The 20,761-nt window shown below is 46.1% G+C and overlaps 1 protein-coding gene across 1 annotated transcript in view; it reads right to left on the bottom strand.

Moving 5' to 3' along the window:
• The window catches only part of LOC115083294 (dynein heavy chain 5, axonemal-like), a 1,259,434-nt gene that overhangs the window by 1,058,023 nt on the left and 180,650 nt on the right, over window positions 1-20,761 (bottom strand). Inside the window, exon 16 of the mRNA XM_029587102.1 lies at window positions 15,806-15,945. Within this exon, the coding sequence (XP_029442962.1) occupies window positions 15,806-15,945 (140 nt within the window). The remainder of the gene's footprint in view (window positions 1-15,805; window positions 15,946-20,761) is intronic.

The following is a 20,761-nucleotide window of genomic DNA, read 5'->3' as shown; positions in this document are numbered from 1 at the left end:
CAGCATCAGAGATCAAGGGCTCTTGATTGTTAAATTAGTTCTTGAGGAATGGTACCACCTGCTTGAAGGAGCACTTCATCCATGATCCTTCTTTTCTAAGAAATTCTCTCCAGCTGAACATAATTACAGCATCAGAGATCAAGGGCTCTTGATTGTTAAATTAGTTCTTGAGGAATGGTACCACCTGCTTGAAGGAACCCAACACCATGTTACCATATACATGGATCATAAGAACCTTGAACACCTACATCAAGCTCAGACGCTTAATGCAAGACAAGGCATTTGGTCTTTTGTTATTTGTTCACTTCAATTTTGAATTGTTGTATCTCTCAACACTCAAGAATCAACAAGCAGAAGCCCTCTCACATTCTTTCCAGACTGAGGATGTCCCAGAACCTACCCAACACATCATCTATTCCACTATGATACATCTGGCTACTTCAGTACCCTTCTCTCTAGGGAAGCGGTACCATTCTCTCTAGAGAAGACAGTTGTACCTTCCAGACTCCATGCAACGGTGTTGAAATGGGACCATGACTCCCATGTCACAGGTCACCCTGGACAGGCACCAACCCTTGAATTGAGTCAACAACCCTACTGGTAGCACCAGATGAAGACAGACATCAAGGTCTTTGTTTATTCATGTCCCATTTGAGCACAGCAAAAAGCACTGCATTGCCATCCCTGGGGGCTGATACAGCCATTGCCAACACCCAGGGAACCCTGGACCCATTTGTCCATGGATTTTATCGTGGACCTCCCCATCTACTGGTCCTGTTAGATCTATCTGCCACCTTCAACACAGTAAACCATTCCATTCTTCTTGACTGCTTAACAGAAATTGGACTCACAAATAACACACTTCAATGGTCCTCATCTTATCTCTCAAATCGTAACTTTCACGTAAAAATCAACAACTCCTTCTCAGAAAAAATCCATCTTAAAACTGATGTTCCAAAATGATCCTCACTCTCTGCCACATTACTTTACATTTATATGCTTCCCCTCTGTCATTTACTTGCTGGTCTCGGTTTTACACACTACATATATGCAGATGATATACAGATATTAATTCCAATACACAACACTCTCGACCCAACCTACAAAAAAACTGTCATGTACTTATCCATCATCAAACAACTTCTGACACATATGAGACTCATATTAAATATTGATAAAAACAGAAATCATAATGCTGGATAGAAAAATTTACTTTACTTCCTTGGCACCATTGAAACTTGAAGATCAACAAACCGAAATTTTCCCTGTATCATATGCACATGACCTTGGAGTAATCATAGATAGCGAATTAAATCTTAAAACTCATATCGCAGACAAAATTAAAGATGGTTATCATAAACTTTTAACACTGAGACAACTAAAGCCTCTTCTAAACCCTTCTAATTTTAGAACAGTACTTCAACTCCTTATATTTGCTAACATTGACTACGGTAACTCGGCTTACCTCTATCTACAATTCGCCTTCTACAAATTTTACAGAATTCAGCAGCCAGAATTCTAACTGGCACTAAGAACCAGGAACACATCACTCCAATTTTAATATTCTTACATTGGCTACCCATAAAGTTTAGAATCGAGTACAATGTTTTATGCATTCTACACAAGATCATCCATGAGGATCAGACTGACTGGCTAAATGCAGTTATCAAACTCCACACACCACAATGAAACCTACAATCAGCAAACAAAGGTTTATTAACTATCCCATCTGTACGATCTGCACAGCTCTCCCAAGTAAGAAAACTTGCGATTTCATTAGCAACCCCAAAGATATGGAATTCACTTCCAGTGGAAATACGGCTACAACCGAGTCTAAAGATATTCACAAAGGATGTTAAGACCTGGCTATTTAAGAAGGCTTACCAAGATCCCAAATAATGTAATTACCCTCTCACTTTTACTTCACACTATTTTATCTTTTTTATGAAATGTTCCTAATAATCATTTTTTTATTGTTTTATTTTAATTAGTTCTTAATGATTTCTATTAATAATTGCTTTTTCCTATCTTTATTATTGTTTTATTTATTATGCATTGTATTAATGTTCTTATATATTGTATATTTCTTTTACCATGTTGTAAACCATGATAGTGCCACCGAACGACGGTATACAAAATCAATAAATAAATATTAAACAATGCCATCGTGATTTGGAAGGTGATTGATCAGTTCTCAAAAAATGGCACACTTCATACCATTACCAGGCCTTCCTTCTGCACCAGAATTAGTGTGTCTCTTCACCTCCACAACTTTGCCTGCATGGCCTACCTCAATACATACTACCAAATAGAGGAGTTCAATTCACTGCTAGATACTGGCAATCTCTTAGCAAGAAGTTCAGTATCACCCTTGACTACATTACAGCCTATCACCCACAAGGCAATGGGTAAGCGGAGCATGCTAAACATACTCTCAAGACCTTCTTCCACTCCTACGTCAATAAGCGCAAGGATAACTGGGCCCCTCTCTTACCCTGGGCTGAATTCTCTCATATCCATGCGGCCACTGGCTCCTCACCTTTTCAGCTGGTCTCTGGGAAACAGCCTCTGCTTCCTCTACTACTGCCTGTGACAGAACCATCTCCAGGGGCTTAACTCTCCACTATAGAAACAGACCAATCACTTGATTGAGAAAGCTGCTGCCGGAGCCAAGAAAATAGCAGATGCCCATAGAAGACCAGCCCCTCAGTTTAAAGTAGGAGAGAAAGTCTGGATGCGTACTCAGCATATATGTCTACAACTCCATCTATGTGCTTGGCACCACATTATATTGGACTTTTCTCTGTGCTTTGGCAACCAGGACCTGTAATATATCAATTAAGATTACCATCCACATTGAAGATCCATAACGTATTTCATGTGTCACTGCAGTCAAGAATACCGCCCGAGCCACATGATGTGGCTGCTGATGAAGCTCAGGAGGTTTTGGATTCTCGCTGGAGAGGCAAAAAAAAACAAACTGAATATCTTTTAATGGAAGAACTATGACCCACAAGAAAATTCTTGGGAGCCTGCTTCCAAAATCTTGGACAGCAATCTTTTAAGAGAATTTCATCTACTGTACTCCTAGAAACCCAGAACCTCTGGGAAGGGGGCTTAAAAGGGGGGGTACTGTTGCATTTGGCGGTCCAGGGCTGCTCCTGCAGAATGCAGCACTTACCTTCCTGGCTGGGCCACTGGCCCCCCAATGTACCCAAGGTCCTCCTGCTCTTCCTGCGGCAGAATGCCAAGCTCTGACATGGTAAAACACCGCCTGACTTCCACACAGCAGGATGCCACCGATTGCAACCACCGGTGCTTCCCCTTAGGCGCGTGCATGCCTGACGCTGCCTGATTTAAAGGGCCCACAGTGGAAAAAGCCCTGCAGCAGCCCTGGATGGCGTCAGACACTGGGGCCTATAAAAGGCCCTTGCTGGCTCTGCTTCGATGTCTCAGCAACAGGTCCATCTACTCCAGAGTAGTGTTGCTCCAGCATCCTGTTTTCGTTTCCAGTCTTGTCTTCAGTCTTCGTCTCCTTCTTCATTGCCCACCTATTCTTCTCCTTGCATGCCTGTCCTGCCTATTCATCCCTCCTCTCCTTTTGAACAGATAACTGGTGTGACCTCAGCCTGACCTTGCATACCCCTGACTGCTGTTTGCCTCTGATCATTTCCTGATCTCAGATATGCCTGACTGCTACCTGCTTCTGACCACTGAGTGATCTCAGATATGCCTGACCCCTACCTGATATTGGATACACCTGAGTGCTGCCTGCCTGTTAGGATTTGTGGGTATGTGGGCCCTTTGGCCGAGGTGAGAGATGGTACTGCCCAGGGGAGGAGCCCCACTTAACCTCACCGTCGGGAGGTGAGGTCTCCGTTGCGGGATGGTATACAGCAGGAGAAGAGGAGAGAGAGATGGTGACCCCAGGAGCTGGGCCACGGTGCTGACGTCAGATTCAGCTTGGGATAACTGGAGTCAGGCAATACGTGCAGCACTACCGGAGGAGAGGTGGGTGCCGAGCGAAAGTACAGTCACTGAAGTTACACGGGGTCCATAGAGATGGTACACAAGAGGGATCCTCGGTGGCAGATCACAGCACTGGTCCGCAGAGCGGAGTCCACCGATGAGGTTCTTCCAGCGATATCACAGCAAAGGTCCACAGAGCGGGGTAGACCCAGTGAGGGCTCCTCTAGCGATATCACGGCAATGGTCCGCAGAGCGGGGTACACCGGAGAGGACGCCAACATAGATCTCACAGCAGTGGTCCACAGCGTGGTTACTCAAAGTGACTGAAGACAAAGAAGTAGTTCCGTAGGAAGCCTCGGGAAGCGAGGTAGGCAGGAGGCCGGGCGAAGGCCCTCCGAGAAGCGGATACCCAAGAGATGAGGAAGGGCCCCAGAGGAGCGGGTACCCGGTAGTCTCACGCCACAGAAGCAGGAACTGGAGCAAATAGTGAAGCGAGAGTAGGTGGATTCAGCAAGATGAACTCGTTGCCAAGTCGTCGGCTGTCTGGGCCGGCGGGTTTAAATATCCAAGATTAGTGATGTCATCTGAGAGGGACGCCCCCGAGGTTCCCACCATGACATGTTTAAAGCAGGCTCGGGAGCTTGCGCGCTCGCCTTGGGGACCCCGAGGGTAAGATGGCGGTTGGTATCATCCATGCTGCTCAGGTGGGCCCAGGAACAGAGGCAGGAAGGCCTGCGGTAGCTGGCAGAGGCCGCGAATTCACTCATCGAAGCTAAGGCAGAAAAAAAGGAAGTGAGCAACAGAGGTTGCAGTCATCTACGGCCGCAGAGTGTAACACTGCCTTTGACCATTGCCTGGAGTTTAGACTCGCCTGACCTACACCAGCCTACCACTCAAGCTATCCAAGAGCAACCACTTCTATCATCAGCAGAAACCCCACCTAAGACCTATCGGCCATAGCAACTAAAGGCTGAATCTAAGGGGAATGAGAGCTGGTATAGGCGAAGGTCCCGCCAGGTCTCTGCTTTGCTTGGGTCTGACTGCTGATGGTGAGAACCTGCAGGGCTCCTTCCTGCAGGTTTCACCAATCTTACCTCGTCCCAAGAGTCCACAGATACAACACAGAGTCATGCATTTGCAGTACAGCAATCCAAAAAAGCTGTATGTGATGGGGGTGGGGGTGAAAAACTGATGTATATGGACTGGGAATGAGACCTCGGGATGATAATGTTTGTTGACCTAAAGGTAGTAAAGCATTGTGAAAAGGCAATGACTAAAGCCAGAAGGATACACTGCTGCATAAAGGTATAACCAGCAGAAAAAAGGAGATGATAATGCCCTCCTACGGGTCTTTGGTGAGGCCTCACATGGATCACTGTATTCAGTTCTGGAGACCATATCTCAAAAAGGATAAGGACATGATGGAAGGAGTCCAGAGAAAGCAACCAAAATGATGTGAGCTCTACACTGGAAGACTTATGAGAAAAGACTGTAGGAACTACATATGTATACCCTGGAGGAGAAGAAGAAAGACAGGGGGAGACATGATACAGACTAAAGTATCTGAAAGAAATTAATAATGCACAAAAATCAAACCTTTTCTGACAGAAAGAAAGTTGTAAAACTAGGGTCATAATATGAAACTTCAAGGGGAAAGACTCAAAAACAATGTCAGGAAATATTTCTTCATGGAGAGGATGGTGAATGCATGGAATGCTCTTCTGGAAGAGGTGGTGAATAAAAAATGGTAATGGAATTCAAAGGGCATGGGTCAGATGCACAGGATCCCTAGTGACTAGAGCAATGATCCTCAACCGGTGTGTCGAGACACACCAGTGTATCACCAAGCACCGGCAGGTGTGTTATGGCTCCCGGTGTCCCACTGCCCCAGTTGTACTTCCCTTCTCCCCAGGGGCAGATTGGCCTATCATAGGATCGATCATCCCCCGGTAGGTCAATGCAGTTTGTAGCGGAGTGACACTGTGTGCCGCCACCAGAGGTCAGGCCAGCAGCAGCTGAAGAGCGGAGGCCAGGTTTATTGGGCCAAACAATAAGAGGCTCCATGTGACAGAGGAAACTTGCTTGTGTGCATGTGTGTGAGTGGCAGAATGGGTACCTGGGTGCATGAGTGGGAGCTGTGTGTGTGGTAGAATGGGTGCCTGGGTGCATGAGTGGCAGTTTTGTATGTGTGTGGTAGAATGGGAGTAAGAGCATTTGTGTGTGATTGAGAGCTTGTTTGTAAGTGAGAGGACATGTGTGTGATTGAGAGACTGGTCGGAGGTGATGTGTTTTTGTGAGAGAGAAAAAGACTAGTCAAGGAGGTGAATGGTGTGTGTGTGTGTGAAAGAGAGATGGAGACTGGTCAGGGGGTGACTGGTGTCTGTGTGTGAGAAACAGACTGGTCAGCAAGGTGACCAGTGTGTGAGTGTGTGAGGAAGAGAGACTGGTCAGGGAGGTGAATGGTGTGTGTTGGTGTGTGTGTGAGAGAGACAGAAACTGGTCAGGGAGGTGACTGGTGCATGCGCGAGGAAGAGAGATTGGAAAGGGGGATTACTGGTGTGTGTGAGACAGAGACTGTGTGTGAGTGACTGGTTGTGGGCCCTAAGGAAGAGGACAGAGCTTCAGCAGCCACTGCTGCTTCTAGTGTATGCTATTGGCTTGCAAGGGAAAGGAGTAAGAGTTGCTGGAGAGGGTAAGTAAAGGTGGCTTTTTAAGTTTATTTTCTTGATTGACTGCCATTTTAATTATCGGGTATTATGTGATGTGTCTGCTGTTTTGAAATATTTTATTGATATTTGGACAATTTTTTATAATTTTTATGAGATTTTAATTGTTGGATATTATTCTGTTTATCAGCTGTTTTGTAACATTTATTAGTATAGTTTTACAATTATTTCTGTGTGGGAATCTATAGCAGCTTGGCCTGTTCTGTTTTCCTAATAGGAGGTGTATTAGTGTTTAGGGCCTGATTTAATATTTGTAGTGTTTCCTTTTCATAGATAGGATTGTTATTGTTTGAGTGCGTTCCATAATACAAGTGTAACTTTGTGCGGATTAGTTTGTGTGTATTATTGCAGATCCTGGGACTATATTAGGTGCTATATTTCTATTTCCATTTCTCCAGGTTTGCACTGCATGCAGAGTGGCTTTTTTTGGTTTTTCATTCCAATTTCTGTCTCCATATTTATAATTTGTGGTCTTTCTGTACTTGGTGAAAGTCGGTTCTGTGTGTGTGACCAAGGTGAGGTATTTTACTAGCATGTAGGCATTTGTATCAATCTTATTTGTTGTGTTTTCTCAATAGGACATGCATTAGTGGTAAATTACTGTCTTTTCATAAGGAGGGGTGTTGCGCCTGCTAGTAAAAGGGAGTTTGTTTTGCTTTACTGAGATGTCATCAGAACCAGAATATCTTTTTTGTATGGTGAGTTGTATGGGTAATGCCCTAGTTCTGCTATGCACCCATTGCTGAGGGTCAAGGGGGTTCCTGAGGATGCAGAATATATGTTTGCATTTAGTCCAGTGATGGTCATATGTTCAGTGTACCATGCATGTGAGAACTATCTGTCAGGTATGTCCCAGCCAAAAAAAGGTTGTGAACCACTGGACTAGAGAATGAAAATGAAAAAATAGGGTAACCTCTGTTGTATCTAAAGTTAATATTTCTTCATGGGAATACCTGCATGGAGTAGTAGTTATTACACTTAACAGAAGGCATTGGTGTAACCTGCATGGATCATTGTTAATTATCATAAGCAGTTTGATGGACAGAGAAGATGGACCATTTTGGTTTTTATCTGCCATCATTAACTATATAGCTATGTTCTGATTTTTGCTTGTAGAAAGATGTTTCCTATTTTTTAGACAACTGCTTTCTGTAACAGCATACATCTTAAGTTTTGCAGAATAAGTGAAACCTAGGGAGGGGGGAATACATGAGCAGTATAGTTTAGCTGCAAAATAGTCTTTTGCTAGGCTCAAATATCAATTTACACTGTCACATAAAGAGACATAAGTCACCATCATGAATTAATCATGAGAAGCCGGACCTGTACCAAACAAAACTCAGCACATCACAGGAAGATGTCTAAATAACTAACCGCAGATGTAGAACTAAGGAAAATACTGTTGATCCCCTTCTAAACAGGCCATGATTGTTGCGTCCATCGGTCTTACATGGCTTCGCCCTGTATGCCTCACCTTGTTCACGGCTCCTCCCGCTTACCTTGGGAAAATGGCTACTGCCGTGTTTGCAAGCTGCCCTCTCCAGCATCCCCGGAACGGCTATGGTGCTGCCTCCCGCCATGTTCCTCCCAAGGGCCTACTAGGGTGTGCGCGCTACCCACATCTTTATTCCAGCATTGGCGCAAAGCTCGGGGGAGTCCCCGGGTATACAGCCTGTACTTACTTGCTAACTAATTGGGTTAGCAAGGACTGGACTTGGATTGGTCTCAGCCGATCTAAGCTACTCTGTCGCTTCCGTGCTGCCACTGGAAGCTCACTCTCTGCCCTTCAGGGTATTGACTAACCTGGGTACTCACTTCTTGAGGGCCTGCTCTCCCTGCCTTGGTGCCAGTACCATCTACTTCAGCCTGGTGGAATCGCCTACTTACAGCTACCATCTAGTGAGTAATCTAATTCTCAGTCTGTCTCACCTACAGCATTGCCTTGCTGGGAAACCTACACCGGAATTCCCCTATACCAACGGGGTGAGAAGGGTTCCCTCTGCTGAGGGTCCCGAGACTGCTACATCAACTATCTCACTACTGCCACCTCTGGTGGTATATATCAAGCTGTACAATAAAAGATCTAATTCTGTGTCTGTGTGTCCTGAGTCTAGCCCAGTACTGTGGCTCCCCCCCCCCCGTGGGCGTGGTCATCTGCCACAATACCCAAGAATCCACCCAAACACCACTAAACCATAACAGATTGCTAACTCCATAGATCTGGCTCAGCTCACCGCATTGCAGGCCATTCCAGGCCTGGCCCAGTGAATCTCCGAACAGCAGAATGCGGTGGAGAATTTGACTGCTGCATTCAACCAGCTGCACGCACAGATGAACTTACCTACCACCACAGGTAAAGAAGTTACACCGCCAGAAGTGATGGTCAAGACTATTATACCTCTATCTGCTCCAACACGCTTCTTGGGGGTAGTTTGGAAATGTAGATGTTTTATTAACCAGTGTTGCATGCACTTTTCCCTGCAACCTAGCCATTTTCCGACAACTTATGCCAAGACCACCTATATCTTGTCTTATCTGGATGGAAGAGCGTTGGCTTGGGCCTCTTCGCTGTGGGAGCGTGATGATCCTAATCTACATGATATTGCCGGATTCCTTGAGCTGTTCAGATCAGTTTTTGATTACCCTGCCCGGCATACCACTACAGGATCTTCACTGGTTCATCTGAAGCAAGGTACGAAATCTTTAGCTGACTTTGCTATCGAATTCAAGATACTGGCGTCTGAATTACATTGGGACCCTAAATGCCTGAGGACCCTCTTCTTTGAAGGACTGAACTCTCGTTTGAAAGACGAGCTGGCAGCTCGTGAGATGCATGAGACCTTGGCTGAACTGGTGAATTTGGCAACAAGGACTGATCGCCGACTTCTTGACAAGGTTCAAGAGACCAAGACTCCCAGAAGAACCTTTCAGGGTAAAGCTTGAGTTAAGTCCACACCCAGGCCTATTCCCTCGGGTCCAGTTGCTGGTGAAGAAGAACAAATGCAATTAGACCGCAGCCACCTGACATCAAAAGAGAGAAGAACACGGAAGAAGTTGGGGCTTTGCATGTATTGTAAACAATCTGGCCATGCTGTTCAAACATGCCCTTTATGTCCGGGAAACTGGCAGACCTAAGTCCTGCGGGAGGACTCTTCTTAGGTCTTACTGCACACTCTCCTCTGCTCTCTCTTCCTGTATCCTTGATCTGCATACCCTTAGAGTATCATACTCTTGCCCTAGTGGACTCAGGGGCAGGAGGTCATTTCATTTTACAATAATTAGTGGAGCACTTGCGGATTCCCACTACCACCATGACGTCTCCACTACTCCTATCTTCCATTTATGGAGAGCCCTTACCGGGCAAAGTAACTCAGCTCACCAAACCAGTATGCTTACGGACCGGCGCTCTCCATTCTGAAACCATATCCTTTGTTTTAGAGAAGGCCATACACCCTATAGTATTGGGGCTACCGTGGCTGCAGCAGCATATGCCTCAACTCAATTGGACCACTCTGGAACTTTCACGTTGGGGTCCAGATTGCCATGGTAAATGTCTGCTGGAGGTCACTCCTGTACCCTGCATGCCAACTATCCCATTGATGCCTGGGTTGCCGCCTCAATATGCATCGTTTCAAGATGTATTTCCCAAAGAAGCTGTAGACGTACTACGCCACACAGACCCTATGACTGCACCATCAATTTGAAGCCTAACACTGAACCACCCAAAGGACGGGTCTATCCTCTCTCCGTGGTAGAGAATAAAGCCATGTCCAAATATATTCAGGAGAACCTTCAAAAAGACTTCATAAGACCCTCCAAGTCTCCGGCTGGCGCAGGCTTCTTCTTTGTGGGGAAGAAGGACGGAACGTTGCATCCATGTATAGATTACAGGGGTCTCAACAAGATAACCGTGAAAGACCGCTTTCCCTTACCACTCATCTCAGCTATTTGACAGACTACAGGGAGCCAAGATATTCTCCAAGCTTGATCTCAAGGGAGCCTACAACTTAGTTTACATCCGCTCTGGCGATGAATGGAAGACAGCCTTCAACACCCGGGATGGTCACTTTGAATATCTAGTGATGCCCTTTGGCTTGTGCAATGCCCCGGCTGTCTTCCAAAATTTAATGAACGACATTTTGCGGGACCTCCTCTACAAATGTGTCGTTGTATACTTAGATGATATCTTGATATTTTCCCAAGACATGACCACTCATCTGGAGGATGTCAAAAGAGTGCTGCAAAGACTCCACGAGAATCATCTATATGCCAAGTTGTCTAAGTGCGAGTTTCACAAGGAATCAGTGCCTTTCTTGGGGTATATTGTTTCCAATCAAGGTTTCCAGATGGACCCATAGAAGCTGGAGAGCATTAAGAAATGGACACAACCCACTGGTCTAAATGCTCTCAGACGATTTCTAGGTTTCACCATTACAGAACATTCATCAAGAACTACTCCTTACTAACTGTTCCACTTATACCTTTGACGAAGAAGGTGCCAACATTGCCAATAGGTCTACGGAGGCAGTAACAGCATTCCAGAAACTGAAAGACGCCTTCTCAAGCAAGCCGTGCCTCCGACACCCGGATCCAACTAAGCCCTTCATCGTTGAGGTCGATGCCTCAGACATCGGCATAGGGGCCGTACTAAGCCAGGCCGGTGATTCCAAGGCCTTACAACCATGCTCATTTTTCTCCCATCGCTTCTCACCAGCAGAGAAGAATTACGGAATAGGAGATAAAGAGCTCCTGGCAATAAAGATGGCATTCGAGGAGTGGCGCCCTTGTCTCGAAGGAGCACATCAGATCACAGTCTTTAGAGACCATAAAAATCTGGAGTACCTTCACCACGCACAGCGCCTAAACCATAGGCAAGCGAGATGGTCTCTGTTTTTCAACAGATTTGACTTTGTACTGAAATACTGCCCTGGAGACAAGGACATCAGAACAGGTGCCCTATCTTGCTTATTCCTCTCTGAGGACGTTCCAGATGAACCACAAGAAATCATTGACCCGAAAAGAGTTATCTTGGCAGCTACTCACCCAGTACCTGTGGGTAAAACCATTGTACCCAAGAACCTAAGAAAAAAGCTGCTAGCATGGGATCACGACTCCAAACTGGCTGGATACCCTGGTCAATGCAGAACTCTGGCGAAACTGCAGAAGTATTACTGGTGGCCCACCATGAAAGAAGACACATTCTCCTATGTTGCTTCCTGTGCTAATTGTGCCAGACAGAAACTGCCACCCGATCGTCCTTGGGGCCTATTACAACCCTTGCCAGTACCAGACGAGCCATGGACACACATTGCTACAGACTTTGTGGGAGACTTACAACTCTCAGGAGGAAACAACACAATCTGGGTAACTGTAGATCGGTTCTCAAAGATGGTTCACTTCGTGGCTCTCCCTGGCTTACCCACAGCCATAGAGCTTGCTAAGCTCTTCATCACACACATCTTTCGCCTACACGGCATTCCTAAGCACATAGTCTCCAATCAAGGAGCCCAATTCACAGCTAAGTTCTGGAAGACATTGTGCAAGAGGTTTGATATCTCTTTCGACTTCACCTCAGCATACCATCCACAGTCTAACAGGCAAACAGAGAGAATGAATAGGACACTTAAAGCAGTTCACCTGCTTTAAGAAGCATCTCTTTGGTCTGAGTCCATAGTTGTTGAATATCTTTGGCAGTAGATTGAGCTGCTTCTTAAAGCAGGTGTTATGAAACTGAAGGTGGACCCTTAGTCCGAGGTAGAGTTGATGCTACTTAAGGGAGAATAAACTCTCGGGTGGGGGGGGCGTACTCCTCAAGTGACATCATGCCATCTGGGTATATAGCCTGTACTTACTTGCTAGCTAATTGAGTTAGCAAGGATTGGACTCGGAGTGGTCTCGGCTGGTCTAAGCTACTCTGCCACTTCCGTGCTGCCGCTGGAAGCTCTCTCTCTGCCCTTCGGGGTATTGACAACCTGGGTACCTGCTCCTCGGGGGCCCTCTGCTTTATTTCAGGTGCCTTACAGGGATCAGGTACTCACTCCTCGAGGGCCTGCTCTCCCTGCCTCGGTGCCAGTACCATCTATTTCAGCCTGGTGGAATCGCCTACTTACAGCTACCATTTAGTGAGAAATATAACTCTCAGTCTGTCTCATCTACAGCATTGACTTGCTGGGAAACCTACACCGGAATTTCCCTATATCAACGGGGTGAGAAGGGTTTCCTCTGCCGAGGGTCCCGAGACTGCTACATCTTAACTACCTTACTACTGCCACCTCTGGTGGTATACATCAAGCTGTACAATAAAAGATCTAATTCTGTGTTTGTGCATCCTGAGTTTAGCCCAGTACTGTGGCTCTCCATGGGGCTCCTCCCCGTGGGCGTGGTCATCTGCCACAGTACCTAAGAATCCACCCAAACACCGCTAAACCATAACAATGATAAATGCTAGGGGGATAAGTCCTGACCGTGACCTTCTGATGTAAGCAGGATATTCCTGCCATCCAATTAAACTCGAGCCAATCAGACCCTGACAGTATATATATTATATATATATATATATATTATATATATATATAATCAAGGTATGATAGCAACTCAGTCATATCCAATCAGATGTCTATGAAATTCCTAACCAATAGGAGATATCCAGCAACCAGACACCAACACCCATGAGTCAGACAGTGCATATCATGCTCTAATATTGGCAAAAACTATGAGCATTACAGCTGCAGCAAAAATATTGCAACAGGCAACAGGAAGTGATGAGAGCAGAAGATATCCATGGCAGCACAGGGCAAACTTTGTTAAAGAACTCAATGGGCCACTAATTTCTAAAGCAACTCAAATTCAGGTAGTGGAATTTTGTGTTTGTGTTTAAGGTTACCTGACCAGCTGCACAGGATATAAAATGAATATGGTGAGCTTTTATAATAAACCTTGCATGATTCCATTATTGATTCCATTATTGTTTCCTTATCATTTCATACCCACTAAAGTGGGACCCAGGATTGGCAGGTGGTCCCCTGGGGGTCCGAGCTCATACTGGTATTCAACCTACTGGGGGAGAAAGAACAGAGGATTGGTATGGGAGAAATGCATTGACTTAGTAATTCAGAAGGGGATTGTGAAAGACCCTTGGTAGAAGGAACCAGGGAAGAGGGAAAGGAGTAAAAGGTCAAGAATCTGAGGAGGAGAGGGACTATGGACTTGGATGGGGAGGAGGAGAGAGAGAAAACTACCAGAGATTGAGCTGGTGGGAAGTGGGAGAGAACTATTGGTCGAGAGGAGAGGGAGAGAAGATCATCATAGGAGAGAAACAGATGAGCAGAGTTAAGGGGTAAGCAACAGAGCAAAGCAAAGAAATGGTAGTAAGCATGATAAGGGAAGACAAAGAGGAGAATGGGGGCAGTCAAGAGAAGGGTGAAGTAGGAGAGTGGAGGGGTAAACAATGGGGGGGAAGTAAGGACCAGAAATTAAGGGAAGTGAGGGGAGTGAAGATTGTGAATCAGGTGCAGGGCAGGGTAAAGAGGAGGTGTCCACTTAGGGTCTGTGAAAAAGGTGGCAACCCTATGTGCAGGCTTATGAAAGTATTTGCTCTATGTAGACATTGCTCAGCTTCTGAACTTCTCTCAACTACCACACCTATCTCCTGTGAAAGATGAAGTATGGAATAGCTCCCTCAGTCCAATGACATTTTTCAGCCAGACAGCAGGTGGCTCAGTAAAGGATTTATCACCAATATCCTCCTCCCAACTGTAGCAAGATATTCTTGGCTCCAACCTGCCCAAAGTGCAAGAACTGGGTTTAATCACAAACTGGATCTCCAAGTATCAAGCTAAACCTGGGTCATACTTTGTTTTTAAAAAAACATTTGCAGATCACCTTTCAGGACTGAAAGTACAAGAATCCAATGCGGGGACTTGTGGAGTCTAAAGAAGCTGCTTTATATCACCCAAGCAAAAGAAAGGAAGAGACTGCCAATTTTGAATGTTTTACTTATACCATAGAGAACACTGAGCAATGACTCCAATGTTAAATCATCAAAATGGAAAGAGAAAATTTTTTCAAGTATATCAACCTTAAGAATATAAATATTTAGAGCCAACTTGAGAAAATGGTATCAGAAATTTTTTAATGCTTTAGGTTATAATCTGCAGGCTCTTGCCCACAATGGGCTTCAACCAGTATCAGTAACCAAGCATTCAATGGGATGGAAACTGTAAAACAAGTGCGAGGGCACCCATATATGCACCTATAGGTATGCGAGCAGACATATGCTGGAATTTTAAATCATGCACACAGTTGCATGCATATGATTTAAAATAAGCCTCTGACACATATGTGTGCTTCTAATTTTAAGCGATTACTAGAGCAAACATACTTTGTGTATCTTTCTTGGGAATTTGTCGGCTTTAAAGCACACAAACAGATTATAAAACATGCTCACATGAAGGACATTCACAGTTTATCACTTAGTCCACCAGTTTGCCCAGGCTATCTCGCAGTCACCCAGATGCCACTGGTTCATCAGCCTGCACTCCCCCCAGTTGACCCAGAGCCTTCACCCTGTCATGTTAGGCCTACAAAGCAATTTCTGCATCACCTCATCAGGAGCAATAGTAAACATACATGGTTAACTGTGGCTGCCAGATTTAAAATATGGATTTAAATGCATAACTGTTGGACTTGCCCTGGAATGCCCATGCCCCACCCATTTTCTACCCCTCGTTCTTTTTATTTATTTATTTATTTATTTATTTTGTATACCGACATTCGATCGAGATATCACATTGGTTTCCAGATAACTAAAGGAATAGGGTGATAACAGCCCTATTTTACATTATAACATGGTATTAAATAGATATAAGAATATTTTACATTATAACATGGTAATAAATATTTGCTTATGCACATACAAAAACACACATAATTAGTGGCTTTTAAAATCTGTGTTGCTCATGCAAGGCCCACATGCATGCGTTTATGGGCCTTTGAGTGCGAGCAACACTTAAAATTTACCCCATAGTGAATAAAGCCCAGTTTGTTAGGTAAAGAACAAATAGGCAAGAAAATGTGGTGATGAAAAAATAAAAAAATAACGGTTTACTAACTTGATTTGTTGTTTTTTGATTCGCACTTCATTTGCACACATCCTGAGCACGTCATTTGGTACGTCGAATCCCATTTTATACAAGTATTTTGCTTCATAAAGTACTTCAAGCACCACCGGATCCAAATTCACAAACAATTTCTATAAAGAAAGAATAGAGCCTAGATGGTCTGTTTACACTGCAAAAATCCTTTTCTAAGCAACTGAAAATATAATGAGCTATAATTATATACATTAGTATTAGATAGCATGATTATTATGAGGCTTCTTGCAGACTGTACTGTAATGCATGTCATAAGCATGTTCTTTACAGCAAAGATACCAATTAGCTGCAAGTCTAGCTTGACACATTGAGTGCATCCAGTTTCTCAAATCACTCTAAGTGCAAAGGGACCTATGGACCCTTTGCTAAGATTGATGTTCCTTCCTTTGGAGGACATATTGAGGATGAAAAGAGTAGGGAGAGGACTGAACCATATTCTATAGTCTTCCCTCTAGGTGTGGCTATAATAGCATAGTGTTGGCTAGATACTCGAGAGAATATTCCAATCAGTTGCTCTGGGGAAAGAATTTGAAGCGCGAGTAAGTCTGCATCCTGTCTAAGTTACTGCTATGAATGCAGAAGGCCACAAAGTCAGTTCCTGTGGTGGTGCTTCTGGCATTGTAATGCTGTTCCTGAGGGTTCCAGCTTTGAAGTGGAGAGTGTCCCCACTTTGAAGGAATAACTATCTCACTTCGAATCTATCTTCAAGGAGAAGATGACCCTGGTCAGTATTCCAGGACTAAATGAAGATCTTCATAGGAGTGGTGAGAAGTGTGGGGTCTTGGAACAGAAGGGAGTATGGAATAAGCGAACCCAGCTAATACCTTGAGGTGTTAAGCTGGTGCCATGTTGTGTGGAGAGGAAACAACTGTCCATCTGTTGCTCTTGTCCATGGAGAGAAAGAAGAAAGCAGAGAGATTCAAGATTTGGAGATTAAGAGCAAGCCATCACTTGTAAGTTAGTAAAAGCATATTTATTTCAGCAGGCCTTTTGAATTACCTGGGTGTTATTCTGTTTTATCTTAACTTTAGGATTGTATGATCTGGGGGTTTTGAACAGTTATATCTTTGGTCCATTGTGCCTTGTTTTATATTACACAAGCCGTAAAGCCCGTTAAAACGGGCTACATCCCTCTGTCTCTCACCTCCCCCTCATTCTCTCTCCCCTCACTCTTCACCACCCCCCTCCCCCACCCCCACCCACTCCTCTCCACCCTCCCTCTCCTCTCACTCAGTCCCCCCTCTCCCTCACTCCCTCCCACTCAGTCCCCCCTCTCCCTCCCTCCCACTCACTCAGTCCCCCTCTCCCTCCCTCCCTTCACCCACCTCCATTTCCTCCCGGCGCCGTAAGCGCGACTTCCCGCAACCCTCACCCGGCTCCATTAACTCCTCCCGCTCCTGCCGGCAGATCTCGGGGGGGGGGTCACTCCCGCGCGCGCGGCAGTGCCCCCCCCGAGATCTGCCGGCAGATCTGGGGGGGGGGGGGCGGGAGTGACACCCCCCCCCGAGATCTGCCGGCAGATCTCGGTGGGGGGGGCGCGGGAGTGACACCCCCCCCCCCGAGATCTGCCGGCAGATCTCGGTGGGGGGGGCGCGGGAGTGACACCCCCCCCCCCGAGATCTGCCAGCAGATCTCGGGGGGGGGGTGTCACTCCCGCCCCCCCCCCCAGATCTCCTCCCGCTCCTGCCGGCAGATCTCGGGGGGGGGGCGGGAGTGACACCCCCCCCCCGAGATCTGCCGGCAGATCTCGGTGGGGGGGGCGCGGGAGTGACACCCCCCCCCGAGATCTGCCGGCAGATCTGGGGAGGAGAAGCAGCGGCACCGCGCGCGGCGCCGCTGCTTCTCCTCCCGCTCCTGCGGCCCCACCGCCATTTTTTTTTTCTGATCGACATCCTTGCCCGCACATGCGCAGTAGAGCTGCGCTCTACTGCGCATTTGCGGGCCGTCGGTCACAGGCCATTTATAAGGTAGATAGCTTTTAGCTTCGTTTTGTTTTAATTTTAATTATGGCCTATTGTGTCTTGTTTGGTGTTACAGTTTTTTAGTTTTGTTTTATTGTACTGAAATGTCTCATGACTAATTTGTATTTGTTTTTATTGTTTACTCTTGAGCTTTTATTATTACCTGTTATGTATGTACTTTGTTTTTAAGATTATTTTTACTGGCTGACACTTGTGGAAACTCCCTGATGACCCCTATGAATTACCCTCCCTCCAGTCCCAGCATAGCCTACCTTCCCAGTCAGTAGGGATGTGCATCTGTTTTCCACGGATTTGTAATCCGCTACTTATTTTTTACTATCTGTTAAATACGTGGGGAGGCGAAATGCATCGCGACTCCCCACGTATTAAACAGATTTCTGTTTTATTCGGCCTAAATAAAAATTTAAACCCCCCACCCTAATGACCCCCCCAAGACTTACCAAAACTCCCTGGTGGTCCAGCGGTGGGGTCCGGGAACTCATTCACACCCTCGGTGCTAGTTTCATCATGGCGCCGATAGCCTTTGTCACAGGGGCTACTGGTGCCATTGGTCAGCCCCTGTCACATGGTCATCGGCGCCATCTTGTGCTCCTACCATGTGACAGGGGCTGACCAATGGCACCAGTAGCCCCTGTGACATAGTATGGGCAAAGGCTATCGGCGCCATTTTGAGTCCTGGCATCGGACGGCAGGTCGCTCCGGGACCCCTGTTGGACCCACAGGGACTTTTGGCCAGCTTGAGGGGGCCTCCTGACCCCCACAAGACTTGCCAAAAGTCCAGCAGGGATCCAGGAGCGACCTCCTTGAACGCCGGTGCCAATACTCAAAATGGCGCCGATCGCCGTCATAGTGAGGGCAAAGGCAATCGGCACCATTTTGAGTATTGGCATCGGACGGCCGACGTTCAAGGAGGTCACTCCAGGACCCCCGCTGGACTTTTGGCAAGTCTTGTGGGGGTCAGGAGGCCCCCCCCCAAGCTGGCCAAAAGTCCCTGTGGGTCCAACAGGGGTCCCGGAGCGACCTGCCGTCCGATGCCAGGACTCAAAATGGCACCGATAGCCTTTGCCCATACTATGTCACAGGGGCTACCGGTGCCATTGGTCAGCCCCTGTCACATGGTAGGAGCACAAGATGGCGCCGATGACCATGTGATAAGGGCTGACCAATGGCACCGGTAGCCCCTGTGACAAAGGCTATCGGCGCCATGATGAAACTAGCACCGAGTGTGTGAATGAGTTCCCGGACCCCACTGCTGGACCACCAGGGAGTTTTGGTAAGTCTTGGGGGGGTCAGGAGGGTGGGGGGTTGTAGTTAATTTTAATTTTAGCTGGGACACTAATTTAACTCGCCGTAGTAACATATTTACAGATCGAAAACTTATGCAATTCTCCATACTTCCGCATGAAACGGAATTGACCCCCCACGAATAAGTATCACGTACGCAACGAAAACTTTTTGGCTGCACATCTCTACCAGTCAGAGCCTAAGTACAATTTACTCACCCCCATCATAGTCTTCTCTCCCCACCACCTCCCAGCAGCAGCTGTAGCACAGCCACCCATGGAGATATCCCAGAGGTTCCTCTTAATTGCCTACCCCTCTCCAGCCCCAGAACAGCCCTCCCAATCCCACAAGCCTGCCTTTCTCTCCTCCATCCTCAACACAGTCTGCACCCACCCCTGTGACCCCAGCCCCAGCATAGCCTTCCCTCACCCCCCTCAGCCTCAGAACAGCCAGCCCCCCCAAGCCAATCCCTTCCTAGTAGCCCAGTACAGCCTGCCCTCCCCAGGCTGAGCTCTTCCCCTCAGCTACAACACAGCCTGCCCCCATGACAGCCTAAGCCCTAGCCACTCTAGCCTCCAAATATCAAACTCGCTCGCTGAGGGATATGAGCTCTTTGTACCAAGTGCACACATACAACCTCTCACCAACTGGTAGATAATTATACATGTGGTACTCAACTGCATAGTTCCCCCTCTCACTATGTCTTAATTTTGTTCAGTTGTTAGCAATTTAAAATTTCTACAGGAATAGGGATGTCCAAACTAATTTAAAGTACTTTTAAACTATTGGTTTATTTTATATTTGTCTGTCAGTGATCCTCCAGAGACTACAATTAATCTACTTATAACTACCCAGTACACACCTTATTGACCTTTGTTTTAAACTAATTCTCTGTTACTATATCTTCTGTTGCTAGAAAGAACCTAGGCTGAGGAAGTTGAAACCTAGATGGCTCACAATATCCTCAAGAGACCTCTGCTAGGGCTACTGCTTGGAGAAGTATGAAAATGAAGCTTCCAGTTTAATACTGCTGAAAACAGTACAACTTCAACCTAGATAGCTCATAGTGCTTTCTAGAGCCCTTTGCTAGGAAAAGTATGCAAACAAGTCTTCAGGTCCTCATTTGTAAAAATCAAAAAAAGAGTATGGGGGATATGAAAGTTGAAAACTAATAGGCTCATAGTGTCCACTGGAATTTCTTACTGAGGCTCCTGGGAAAAGTATGAAAATAAGCCTTCAGGTCCTCTGCTATTAGAAAGAATACAGGGCTATGAAATTTAAAACCTAGCTGATTTATAATATCCTCTGGAGTCCTCTGCTGGGGCTGCTGGGAAAGGTATACAAATAAAGCTTCCAGTTTTCTGCTGCTGAAAACAGTGTGGGGGTCTATGAAAAATGAATCCTATATGGCTTACAGTATCCTCCAGAGTCTTCTGCTCGGTAAAATATGCAAATGAACCTTTTAGGTCTCTGCTACTGGAAACAGTGGGGAGTGAGGGGTGGCATAAAAGCTAAAGCCTAAACAAATCACAGTGCTCTCTGTTGGGACTGCTAGGATAAAGTATGTTAGAAAGAATACAGGGGTTGGAAAGCTGAACCCTAAATAACTGATTGTGTCCTCTGAGACTTCTGGGGAAAAGTAAACAAA

The sequence above is a fragment of the Rhinatrema bivittatum genome, chromosome 2 (assembly GCF_901001135.1).
Source record: "Rhinatrema bivittatum chromosome 2, aRhiBiv1.1, whole genome shotgun sequence".
NCBI classification, from domain to species: domain Eukaryota; kingdom Metazoa; phylum Chordata; class Amphibia; order Gymnophiona; family Rhinatrematidae; genus Rhinatrema; species Rhinatrema bivittatum.
The sequence above is the reverse complement of the archived record's forward strand: the minus strand, read 5'-3'. Positions and strand labels throughout refer to the sequence as shown.